General features: G+C 39.1%; 1 protein-coding gene across 2 annotated transcripts in view; it reads right to left on the reverse strand.

The window, feature by feature from the left end:
• Nucleotides 1–13,679, reverse strand: part of TGFBRAP1 (transforming growth factor beta receptor associated protein 1) — a 60,779-nt gene that overhangs the window by 26,639 nt on the left and 20,461 nt on the right. For both annotated transcript variants that reach the window (XM_045006548.1, XM_045006538.1), the window contains exon 4: nt 11,158–11,312. In XM_045006548.1, coding sequence (XP_044862483.1) covers nt 11,158–11,312 — 155 coding nt within the window. The remainder of the gene's footprint in view (nt 1–11,157; nt 11,313–13,679) is intronic.

The following is a 13,679-nucleotide window of genomic DNA, read 5'->3' on the forward strand; positions in this document are numbered from 1 at the left end:
AGGTTTGTAATTAACAGTGACTAACAAAGGCAAGAAGACTCAGTTTCAGAAGTCATTTTTCCACCATGCCATTGAGCCTCCCCATAGTGCTCTATTTCAGGTATCCCTAGAACTGAGGGCATGTATGAACCAGAATATAAATCTTGGAATACCAAGGCACAATGAAGGTTATCAACTGACTAGTGGTACCAGTGAAGATCAACACCAACAAAAAGTGTATTCATGTCACTCGAAGAACCCATCGTAATATAAATGTTAATTTCACAGCAATTTTATTTATTTAGCCAGCTACTTTAACACTATTGGCTCTCCATTTATCTCTGGAAAAATACAAAAAGCAAGCAGCAGCTCTCTCTCTATCGTCAAGCCTTTTTCCAGCTGCTGAAAACTGCATATTATAGTACATCTTATTTTTGTAAAGAGGCATCAAAATACAACCTGCTACAGAATAAGTTACCCCACATGCTTCTTTTCCCCTACCTTCTTTGTTTTGTGGATGTATTTTGTAAGGACCTTAAAAGAATATTCCACATTATTTTTCCTTATATGAACCTAAAGGAACAGACACTCTTGCTCTTTGCAACTACAACTGACAAGGACAAATTTACTAAGACTAAATAAAAATGAGGTGAAAAACTGGATATTAAAAATAGACTGCTATACTTTAAATAGGTCAAACAAAATAGCCAGAGGACAGCGCAGAATAGTAAGAGAACAAGCTGCTGTACTTGCAATTGTTTGAACAACAATTCACCTGTCCTACAGAATCAAAATACTGTAACCACTACAGAGTAGAATGTGTTTCCCAACCTCTGCTAAGTCCGTATATTTTCAAAGAAATTACTAACTTCCAGGAAAATGACCATTGAAGCTACATTTCATATTTATAAGTCTACAGGTGATTTTAATATTTGGTAAAATTATATTGTACAAAGAATGAAGAATTATTCAGGCAAAGGAATGTGCACCAGAAACATTCCCAAAACAAAGCTTGCATCTGAGTGGTCCAGCAAAACATATTCATAGTCATGTATAAAGTGCAATTTGCTTGATTTTTTTTTTAAACTGGGTGACACATTTATGTCAAGGGACAGAGCCTGTTCTCAGCAATGGTAGAAACAGTCACTTCTTGTCCCAAGACTTGCTTAGATACGGTCTTTGGGCAATATGGCTATCATCATTGATAAATCAACACAGGAAAAAAAATGACCACAAAGAGGAAAAGCATTTTAAACAGAGGGTGCCAGCTCCTAGTGTGTAGGCCTTGAAACAAGTGACCTTGTCTGCCTCTTCTCTGTCCAACCACAATGGCAGGTAGGAGATGCTACTAACAGATTCCCTTGATCTCTGCCATCATAAAATGACCAACATTAAATTAGCCTCTTTCTTGAGAGAGCAAGGTGGAAATGGACAGCAAGGCTAAAACAAGAAGTTGGAAAAAACACTTTTGAAAGAAAAAAGAATTTGCAGTTTGCATGCTTAAAGTTCAAACAATGGAAAGGAAGATCAAAATGCTGGGGGAAAAAAAAATCAAACATGCCAAGAAAGCAAGTGCTGGGTATTCTAGAGGGAGAAGAGAAAATACACTTGGTGCAAAATTTGGTAATATTGCTAGTAAAAAGTTTTATAAAGAGATGAGGAAAATACTCCTTTTAAACTGGATTTTCCTACAGATTTCTTTCCCAGCAGGGCCTCTTGTGCAAAACTAAACAGGTACTTTGACTGTGGCAATGACAGATAATCAAAGATTGGAAAGGTTGCTGCTGCTTCCAAACATCAGCTCTTTGATAACATTTTCAGAAGGCTACACTGTAGAACCAAGTTACTCCAAGATGACTTACCTTCCATTTAAACTTTATTTTGATGTTACTGAATGAGGAGGGTAGAAACTTTACAGACTGACTTCCTGTTTCCCTATCAGTGTTTTCAACTAATTTTTAAATTCATCTTTAGACTTTGTTGGGATGTGTTCTTCCTGGGAAAAGTGGATGCTTGTATCTATTTAGAATGAGGCCATTTGAGAGAGTCCCTTTCTTCTAAAATTTCCTCATCATACTTTGCTTGTTTATACTATTTTTTTAAATAAAATTGTGATGCTAATTAACCTTGCAAATAGAAATCACCACTTCAGTTATCCCAGCCCCATCTCACCATGAACATTTTCCTGAGGAATCCGTTCTGGAGAGAAGTTTTTCCTTGTGGATAGTTGGCTTTATTCATATTAAAAGCATTAAAACAATGTATCAAGTTTGTTTTCAGACTTGTTAAACATAGAAGCCCTTTTAGTCTTTTCAGAAGATTAAGAACTATAAAGATAATGAGCCTAAAAATGAAATGAAGTTTGGAGAAACATTCAAATAAAGGAAAAAAAACATTTGAAATTAGAATTTAGGAGTAACACTAAAGCTAGAAATCTAAATTTGTGGATTAAAGGAGTGGTTGATTAGTACAATCAGATTAGTGAGTAGGCAAAAATTTACTTTTCTTGAAATCATTCTTGAGGCAAAATTCTATATGCTGTTACAGAATGGAAGTGGATATTGGTTCTGGTCATTGCTATGCAGAGACTGGGTCCACATCAACTGTCAAGTCAACTTTCCCCCCCACAAAAAATAAATGAGAAACACATTCCTTATAAAATCTAAGGAGAAACCTCCCAGCATAGTATACACATCAACCCAAATTCATCATCATGGCTCCTTAGTCAAGTAGAAGTTTCCAAAGTTAGAACAAGCTGCTGTGTGTTCTCTCTATTTTAAGGTCTTATACAGGAGCTATCACACAATAACCCAGCATTGGGTGATTTGACAGCTGTATTATCTACCGGTAAGTAGGATGAAGCCAAAAGGTAGGTGGTTGGTTGTTTTGAGGGAAGGGATTGTTTGGAAAAATTATGTCTCAAACGCCCAAAGGAAAAATCTACTGATGATTTACCTCTTATCTTACTAAATCTGGTGGGCTAAATTTGGAATAATTTCTCCTTTTTGGCTTCAGTAAAGTTATTCCAATTGGTAATATTCCCTATCGCAAAATGACACTAATTCCTATTAGACTATATGTTAAGATTTTTAAACAATTTAGAAAAAAATGCAATTGCAATTTTTCATACATTTGCTTGCTTCCTTTTCCCTTTTCATAAAAACTTGTCTACAATGACGTGAGACAATTTTACGTAAATATACTTAAGCTTTTATATTAGGATATTGTTCTGTCATCATGGAAACATCTAACATTTTAATGAACATTTAAATTATATAAATAGTAAAAAAGGACAAGGTCTTTAAAAGCGGTTACAAAAAATATTCTGTATAGGAAGCAAAATCTTTATTTCTTGACCTGATGCCCTTACTCAGAACTGAAAGAAAATGCAACAGATTAAGAAAGCATTTCTTAATGAGGGGACGGATGCAGCCTTCTTTATACACTAAACACCACATGTCAGCTATACATGACATGACTAACCCATTTATTTGGGGATTCTAGTTCAGCCGTAGAATTGGAATCCCATTGGTGAACATAGGATAAATAAATTTCTTTATTTTCTTTGTGATGTTAATCTTTCAAATGGTTTTGGGAAAACAGGTTTGTGATCCCTTTAAAAAGCTGGAGTCTGATCTTTAGATAACCCATGGCCAGAAGCCAAGGCTGAGAGAGCTAGCCTGAGTCTGAAGGAATTTTTGGAAGACAATTCTGTTAAAATGGAAGGGTACAACACATGTGAGCAATGTTGCAATAAAAAAGCCCAAAACCCAGGGTCCAGAATATGAAGAAAGAATTAACTATAAAAAAGTTCCTCTCACCCTGAAAAAACTAAAGGGATACAGGTCAAGTCTGGGCAAGGATATCAGTTATACATGCACAGTGTTAATACCTTATGGTAACAGTTATTCTACGTAGTGTACATAGAGATTTAAGCAACAACTTTAAGGTAATTGGTTGTCTCCATGCTAACAATTAGGGGAAATAGATGTTTATTGAGCGTTTGATTTTACCCATATTTAATGTACTTTCATGGCAATTTTGGGGCAATTTTAAAAATTTGAACTGAACTGTACTAGACAAAGCAGTGGATAAATCCCAACACTTTCTTCAGATGTCTGGACAACTGTGAAAGTCACATTTGCTTGCATGTACTGAAGTGTTTGAGATGCCTTCGTGGAGTAATTTGGTAAACCTTGGAGAAGATTGTCGTCATCTTACATAAAGTACGTAGGAACAGAAGATTTATTCTAAAAACTGAAAATGTACAACTTGGAAAAACTTTCAGCTCTAGAAGACCTGAATCATCTTTATTTTTAAATAATGGATTGCAGTTAAATATGTGGCATGAACAGAGTGTGGTATGGTCTTTCCCATACTTCATCCATACAACTTAAATGAAAGTAGTACAGGGGAAATTATCTAGCTTCATGGCATGGAAAAGTTAAATATAATGTGACGTTGTCCTTGGGGTACCAATCTTGGTTTGCTTCTTTATGATTACCTGAGGAGGTTGTGAAGGCTAGGACTATAACAGCATTTAATAGAGAACTGGATAAATTCATGGTGGTTAAGTCCATAAATGGCTATTAGCCAGGATGGGTAAGGAATGATGTCCCTAGCCTCTGTTTGTCAGAGGATGGAGATGGATGGCAGGAGAGAGATCCCTTGATAATGCCTGTTAGATTCACTCCCTCTGGGGCACCTGGCATTGGCCACTGTCGGTAGACAGATACCGGGCTAGATGGACCTTTGGTCTGACCCGGTATGGCCGTTCTTATGTTCTAAGAAGAGCTTGATTTTTTCTTCCTGCCTATTTTGTACCTCCGATATATTGGGAATTAGAAGTCTGATCTTCCCTGCAATACTTCTCAGCCATCTCAAATATTTGCAAACTATCACACCATAAAGGAGTTAGACTGTTGAATCTAAGACATCTTTCTCCCATCTATTCATTGGGTACTAGACTTATCAAAGCCAAGTATAAATCCATGATTAAAATTCCCTTTCAGTTTGCCAAACTTCATTTGCTTGTAAAGTTATTACATCATTAGTTCTTACATCATATGCCACAGAATTTTCTAGAAAATACCTAAATGTTTTAAAGTAAAAATAAAAAGGGGGGGGGAGGGGGAAGAGCCATCCAGGATTTGCTCATGCATCATTAAAATGAGATTGTGATCTTTTCATTTTTTAAAAAAATTTCACAAGTCACCTTCAAAACTTAACACTGACATAGCACTTAAGTTGTAGTTTGGGAACTTACTGTATTACAATCTTATTCCCTAGGCAAGTTAGTAATAGAAAGGCAAGGAAGGTGTCACTGGATTCACAAAAATCAGTAGAATCATAATTTCAGTGGTTTTACCCTCTGCAACATAGCGGCGGGAGGAGGGAAGAATCGCTGCCTTCTCCTGCCCACCAGCTCCCAGTCCTCCTGTTGGTGGAAATTCTGACAAAACCATGTTGTCAGAAATGGGTCAAGTGGGTATCGTTAGAAAGCCCTTTCTCCCACAAACATAACTGTTACAAACATCAAATCTATAATTTGTATTATAGATGTATTGCTTACATAAAAAAGAATGATCTTTGGTAGTCCTAGGGAAGTTAACTTTGATGAATAAATGTTTTCAGTCCTACCATGCCAAGGCTATCATTCCAGAGCAACACTGCTAGACATGCTGTCACCCGAATCCTCGTAGATGCCACATTCGCATATCTCCATACAAGGCAGGCTGCTGGCCAAACATTTGAAAGGTGGTGAGGCTCTGGTCTTTGCACACAAGTATTTGATTATCAGAAGGATTGATTTGGGAGTGCCTGGTAATTCACACAACTGCTGTGATCAATCCAACTTCCAAGACCTATCCAGGCCTGAGGGGAGGGTAGTTTGGGATGTGCTCAATTATCCTGGAGCCATTGCACTGATTTAAAATTTACCTTTTTAATAGCAGGTAAATACACCCGTCGTTGGTGACAAGTTCTCTATTTGTCTGCTTCTTGGAAAGTATCCACCACTGTCATGTTTGTCTTCAAATGGTAAACTCCACACATGAATGCTTCCAGTGCATTTATGACCTCACCAGTGACTGTCTCAGTCATTCAGAGCTAGGAGAGAGACTCTTTCGAGGCTGAATTAAATGCCTTCCAGTAAGATAATTTGATCTTTTCAGCTAACGTTACAGTAATGTCACATCCTGAAAGGGTGTGGAAACATGGTAGCGCAGTGACTTTTAATGGTTCAAGTGATAGAAACATCTGAGGGATATACATCGATTCTGTTCACCAGTAGTAGGCACAAAAACAATCTTGTGAATGTCTTCCGTAGCATCCCACAGAGAGCACTAGAACATCTGTGTCTTGTGCAAAATTTGAGTTTAGTAGCACTTCTCTTTGTGACATTGATGGCATGCAAGAGAATGCTAATGGCAGCCTCCTCATGGAAACTAGGAAACTAAGAAACTCCACTGAACAGCATGAGGCAGCAGCTTCATTATGCTATGCGACAACAAAAACCCTCACACAATTCTTTACATGCTGGAGCATTTTTCCTGCAAGATGTATGGTTGATTAATCCTTTGTGCAAGTATGAGACAGTAGCTTCTTCACTGCAACACTGGGGATGTTTGTGGAATCAACGATTTTGTATTAGACAGGTGCAATGCTATGGAGTCTTCTTTTTGGTAAGATTTTGAATTGATTCTTCTGCATACATGTCAAACATGAGGTGGACTTCAACATAGGTCCAGTATTTTCTCTGTAGCCTCATAATTCAGTGTTCAACCAAATTCAGGCAGGTGTTACAAGTTTCTCGTTTGCTGAGAGCTTGTCCCTCAGCCATACCAACTACGATTTCTATGCTGAAAGGCCTCTGCTGGCATAAGGCACTGGGTCACATTGTCAGGAGATGCTGGCTTGGGAATACCATGCACAGCATGCACTGGATTGCCTTTTGTCTTGCACATATGCCCATTATCATGCTGCCTGGTAGGTGAAACAGCTAAGAGTGCCAGTCTTAGGTCAGGCTGCCAGAAAGTAGGGCATGTACCCCAAACTGGTGGTATATTCTATCATAAGATTTCACCAAATCAAAATACTATACTAGTTATTACGAAGACAATCCCTTTCAGGCACTCTAGCCCCTCATGCGCCACCCAGTCAAACCTGACTTATGCAATAAATAATTATTAAAACCCCAAAATCACATACATTAGGTTATTCCAGATCCAAAAACCACACATACACCCCTGGTCAGAATATACGGCAGTTCTTACCTAAAAACCATACTGGCAGCCAAACCTTTAGTAACTAAAAACTAAAGATTTATTAATATTAAAGAAAAAGGAAGAGAGTTATTCAGAGGTTAAAATGAATCGTATACATTACAGTTGATTTCAGAGTTTGTCGATCAAGATAATAGCAGTGATGTTAAATCTGCCAGTTTGTAATAAGTCTCTCTGGTTCATCCCAAACATTGGGGTCCTCAGTCCATTGCTCTAAGCTCTTCTTTGTTAGACAACATAATCCAAAGATGTGAAGCACGAAAGAGACAAATGAGTGTCACAGTCTGCAATTTATACTCTTAGTCCAGGTACATGAAAAGTTAATGGAGTCCTGGGTCACATGTGCCTTGCTGAGACATGAGGCAAGCATTGCCTATGTGCTGCCTGAAGAAGTGTCAGGAGGAGCCCCTGGAAGAGCTGATTGTTCTTAATGGGCCAAGCAGGCAGGATAGCCTTGATAAAAATCTGCTTTGGGGGTGTTACCCAAAAACACAACAGGTTTGAGATAAATACATAGCAAAGTTTCATAACTTCATATACAATGACGACATGCATATAAGCAGGATAATCATTCTTAGCAGACTAACTTTTCCAATGATACCTTACCCGATTTATCACCACTGTGCAACAGTGGTGATATATCAATGACGATACACTAGTGGAAACATGGTCACCTCTCTTTTATACAGCGTCACACCTTGTTCCATCACATTAGGACATATATTGTGGTACCATGAAGAACTTGTATTTCCCCAAAGTCTCATACAGATCAGCACCACACTGAGATTAGGATGCAACCAGGACATGAGCAAAACAGTGATCTGTCTGCATTTAGCTCTGTAACAGTCCTGACCACCTTCACTCTGACTTTCATCTTTGCATTTGAGCTTTAGTCTGTTCTTACCTGGAGCCTATAGATATTTGAAGTCCTCAAACCCCAAAGAATTACCAAGGCTCCATCAAAGTTATGACATAAAGTAGCCATTCAACTGACAACTTGTAGCTATCTCATCACTGAAGATGCCTTCCATCTTGACATTAATGAGCTCCAGTCAGTTATATGCGAATGGGTTGCCAGTAAGAGTAAGTACCCTTCCCGGCATTTATCAGTGGTGAGCGACCTGTGGCCTGCGAGCTGCCCACCACTGGTTTAAATGGTGAATGGTTACTTCTGCTATGCTTAAAGTTTTGTTCATAATTCAGTTGAGTTCTGGGAGGGAGGGAGAGGAAAAAGAGCATTTGGATGCTGTGTCATACCCCACCAATCTCTCAACAGCTTTCACCACTGTTTTCATGTTCTAGGGCTTCATCTAAACCAAGTGCACAGAAGGGAACAGGCAACCTTTTAAAAACCCAATTTCCTTTCCAAAATTCCTCCCAAATATATAATCGATACCACTGAATTGCTTCTTTTTTTGCCAGTGAATACAAATCAACTTGAAGCACTCCTTCCATTTACAACAATCTGTAACTTTAAAAAAAATAATCAGGTATCACATTCTGAGCATTAACTGATAACAGTACTGTTAGTTGAAAGCCACAATTTAACTTTGCAAGGGCTGCATATTTGACATGTCTGTGTTAAAGTACACTAAAAAAAAGTTGATTTTAAACATTTTCTTGACTATATTTACATAATTGTTTGAGATTTGCCATGTTTGTTACCATTACGTTCCTGGGAGAAAGGGCTTTCAAAATGCTACCAAACTCAACCCATTTCCAACAACATTGTATTATCAGTTTCCACCAAGCGGAGGACCTGGAAGGGCAGTAATTCCCCCACTGCCTTGCTGCAGAGGGTGACACCATTAAAATTATAATTCTGCATTTTTTAAACAAAAACAAAAAAAACAAAAACAAAAAGACACCTCCCTTGCCTTTCTGTCATTAACTTGCCCACTGAATTACAGATGCTCCCAAACTACTGAGAAAAACCCATTGTTGAATGTCATTACAGTGACCAAAGAAGGCCTCAAAAAGAAGGAAGTCAGAGAAAGACAATTAATGATACTTTGGAACAACAATATATTTTTACAAGTTTAAAAATATCATTTACTTGGATAAAAATAAATCTTATTTCGATCAGATTCATTTATTGGGTCAATGTTTTATAACGTTTTAATTTCTTGAGCACTTGAAGCTTATTTTGTAAGAACTATGTTCTTTTAACACATTTGTGGTGACTTCATGCTACTTCTCTGTATATTTGGGGTTCCACTACAAAAGTGTTTAGTACTATATTTACTCCACTTTGTCATCTAGGACAGATCTACACTATGAACTACATTGCTCAGGGGTGTGAAAAATCCACACCCCCTGAGCAGTTATACTGAGCTAATCTCCAGTGAAGATAGCACTATATCAATAGGAAGGCTTCTCCCACCAACAGCTACTGACTTTAATGGAAGTGGATTAACTACATCCACAGAAGGTCTCTCATTGGCATAGTAGTGTCTTCACCAAAGCCTGCAGCTCAGCATTTTAAGTGTAGACCTGCTCTTAGAAGCCCATGCACATGTAGAAGGAAGGAAACAAATACACTCATCTCAATGGCTCAACAAAAGTAGTTTCCAACAGAGATTCTGCCTCATGAACGCTTGTGATGACAACCAACAGTCATAATGGAATCATAGGACTAGAAGGGACCTCGAGAGCTCATCTAGCCCAGTCCCCTGCATTCATAGCAGGACTAAGTATTATGTTATTAAGTCAGCTCTGAATTTCACTTTTTAAAAACACATCCATATACAACTAAACCACACACATACATGTGTAACTAAGATTTTATTTGTCAGGAGTTACAACAGGTGCCTGAATCAAGTCCCATGGGTTCTATTCCTGACTGCCATCACCTCACTTGGTTAGGTCACCTTTGCTTTAGTTTTCCATCCGCCCTTGTTTGTGAGGCATTAGTATTCATAAAGCATTGAGATCCTTAGAGGGAAAGTTGGAACTAGACAAATTCAGACTAGAAAAAAAGTGCAATTTTTGTTTATTTTGAATAGTGAGTGTAGTTAACAATGGAACTTACCAAGGGTTGTGGTGAATTCTCTGTCACTGGAATTTATTTTTTTAATCTAGAAAGGATGTTCTTCTAAAGGAGTTATGTTCTAATCCAATCACAACTATTAGACTTGAAGCAGACCATAATCCAGGCAAATCCTATGGCCTGTGTTATGTAGCAGTCAGGCTAGATCATCACAATGGTCCCTTCTGGCTGCCTTAAAAATCTAGAAAGTGTTACCCAAGTGATAAGATTTCATAAACTAAATAATAAAGATTGCAAAAGAAACTGATCCACACAAACGATTGTTTTTTCTCCTTAAAACCAAAATGTCTTGTTCTATAATCTTAATGTGTTAAATAGTTGGACAGATACTTTACAAAAAAGTTTGCCCATGTAGCTCTTCACTTATTCTCAGGTTTGGGGTTTGTTTGGTTTTTTGATTATATGTTCTATAGAACATGATTTCTTTGAAATCACAACACTGAAAAAGTGGGATGATTTCACCATGAGGAGGCAACCTGTCCTGCACAAGGAGAACCTAGGTAAAAAGCACAACCCATCATTCACTTTTTCATCCATTCTCTCACCATCTCACCTTTATAGCACATGATCTCTACCAGCATGATAGAACATGTACCATCTTTTAATGATGCCATTAACACCTTTGAGAAACAACTGTAGAGAGAGAAGACAACCAGGCAGCAGTACTTAACACTGCCGACTCATTATCACTCCAACCCAGAGTCAACACAGCAGAATACCTAACGCCTCAGAGCCAACGAATAGGAGATATTGGATTTCTCTCTAGAGAGCTCTCACTCTTCAGTTACTTCTTTACCATTGGATCAGCTTCCACATATTTTCACATATGTTCAAGGTAGGACAAACCTGAAATTTCTCTTTTGGAATGTTCCTTCGGGCTGCCTTCGCTAAGACTAGGGCTTCTTCCACTCTGTGGCTGGTTAGAAGATCCTGAATCTGTCTTTCTAAAGGTAAAGGCACCAAGATGTACACACCTTTACTGGTAGCTACAATTACCTTTCCTGAGTAGAGAAGACAAAAAAAATTGGCAATTGGCATTTTGAACAGTACAAATTGATTTCTAGAGACTTCATTAAACGTTACCATTGCTATAGAACAACAGAATGATATAAAAATGTAGTTGTCTTTGTTTTCAAGTTCTGAAGCTCATCTTTGCAATTAATATATTTAACAGATTTTATACTATACCAGGGATCGGCAACCTTTGGCAAGTGGCTCATCAGGGTAAGCCCCTGGCAGGCTGGGCCAGTTTGTTTACCTGCTGTGTCCGCAGGATCGGCTGATTGCGGCTCCCACTGGCCGCGGTTCACCGTTCCAGGCCAATGGGAGCTGCGGGAACAGCGGCCAGCACATCCCTCAGCCTGTGCCACTTCCCGCAGCACCCACTGGCCTGGAGTGGCGAACTCCGGCCAGTGGGAGCTGTGATCGGTTGAACCTGTGGACGTGGCAAGTTAACAAACAGGCCCAACCTGCCAGGGGGCTTACCCTGACGGGCCATGTGCCAAAGGTTGCCGATCCCTGTACTGTACCTTTAAGTTTGTCCTTAAAAAACTGCAGAAATAAATTTTTAAGTCCACTCAAACTAGTAATTTTTGTTCATTTTCACAGGCATAAATGTGTGTTCTAGTACAGAAAGTTTTCTGTACATCTTAGTGTATCACAAACCAGGGGAAAAAAGGTGCACCCCTGCCTGCAAACCTGTATTTGCATATTTGTCAGGGAAGAGTATTTTTCATGGTCATTTTCACAGTCATCACAGAAGGGTGGGTGAGTACATTGTGCAGAAGTAGTAAAAATTCATAATACAAGGCCGGGATACCCTGTAATTACACAGATACACGGACTCTCTCTCACACACCCCTCACTAAACTGGAAACATTTCAATTTATGATTGCCAGAGACAAAACCAGAAAACAACATACTCTCAACACAAGTGCCACCTTGTTCTGTGACCAAGCTCTTAAACCAGACCTAGAGCAACATACAGTTGATTGTTGGTGTATTATGAGTTCTGAGGGTTGGTCAGAGTGTTTTGCTTTCCACTGGCTCACAGGGAGAGCAACATTACCTATGTTGATATTGCTTAAATGATTCATGCTTTAGTGAACTGTAGGCTTGAAAACAGGTTCCAGTGCAACTTAGCAAGGTTCTACCATAATATACAAAGCTAAATTATATTCAATGTAGATATGAAACTGAAATCCATAGCTAAAGGAAAGCTAACTTGAAATCACTTCTAAAGTTTTTTTGGCACTGTTTTTATGCATACCACCTATGTTTACTAAAGAAAAAACATCGGATTTTCAATTTATTATCTGCATTTGTCAGCTTTTTCAAATAGCTTATTTACCTGGTTTCTGATCATCTTACACAGCAACCAAAGAGACAGAAAGTGTTATAAAAAGTGTGATTCCACACCTACAAAAGGGTTTGGCAGGAGGAGGAGGCGTCATCTGCAGATGTATTACCACAAACTACGCAACTCACTTACAAAATTTTAAGTTGACAGTGTTCCTTTGAAGGAAAAAATTGTGTAAAATTACAAGCAAGGGCTCCAGTGGCAGACACATATGCTCCACTTTGTGCACAATGGTATCAGTCAGATGACTCGTGCATAAAGTTTGCAAGTGTTTTACTTTACTCAGTTCAAAACCAATCTCGTAAAGAATCTCATAACTGGAGGTTCTTCGAGATGTGTGGTCCCTATCTGTATTGCACTGGAGGTTACACATGCGTACCATGAGCCAGTAGCCGGAAAATTTGAAAGTTGCGTCCATTGGTCCATGTACATGTGCTCTGGCTCATCTCGTGCCTCCGACTGAGGGCATAAAAAGCAGAGCAGACCGACTGCCTCTCCAGTTCCTTCTCCATCGTGAATCAGAGGAGATGGCGGCAGGTAGTGGAATACAGATAGGGACTACACTCCTCATGTAAGTAACCTCCTCTTCTTCCAGTGATGGTCCCTATTGTATTCCACTGAAGGTGATTAACGAGCAGTACTTAAGTAGGAGGAGGGTGCAAAGATGTAAATGGTAGGGCTAAGCAAAGGACAGCCCTTCTAAACGAGGCATCAGCAGGAGTCCTGGACTAGGGTATAGTGTCTCGCAAAGGTGTGAACGGAGCCCTGTGTGGCTGCTTTACAGATATCATGAAGGGATACCTTCTGAAGCGCTGCCTTAGGCTGTGGCTACACTTAGCACTTCAAAGCGCTGCCGCGGCAGCGCTTTGAAGCGCTAAGTGTAGTCAAAGCACCAGCGCTGGGAGAAAGCTCTCCCAGCGCTGTCCGTACTCCTCTCCCAGCGCTGGGGCTTTGACCACACTGGCGCTTTGCAGCGCCGCAATTTGCAGTGCTGGAGAGGGTGTGTTTT

This window comes from Mauremys mutica, chromosome 1 (assembly GCF_020497125.1).
Source record: "Mauremys mutica isolate MM-2020 ecotype Southern chromosome 1, ASM2049712v1, whole genome shotgun sequence".
Taxonomy (NCBI): Eukaryota; Metazoa; Chordata; order Testudines; family Geoemydidae; genus Mauremys; species Mauremys mutica.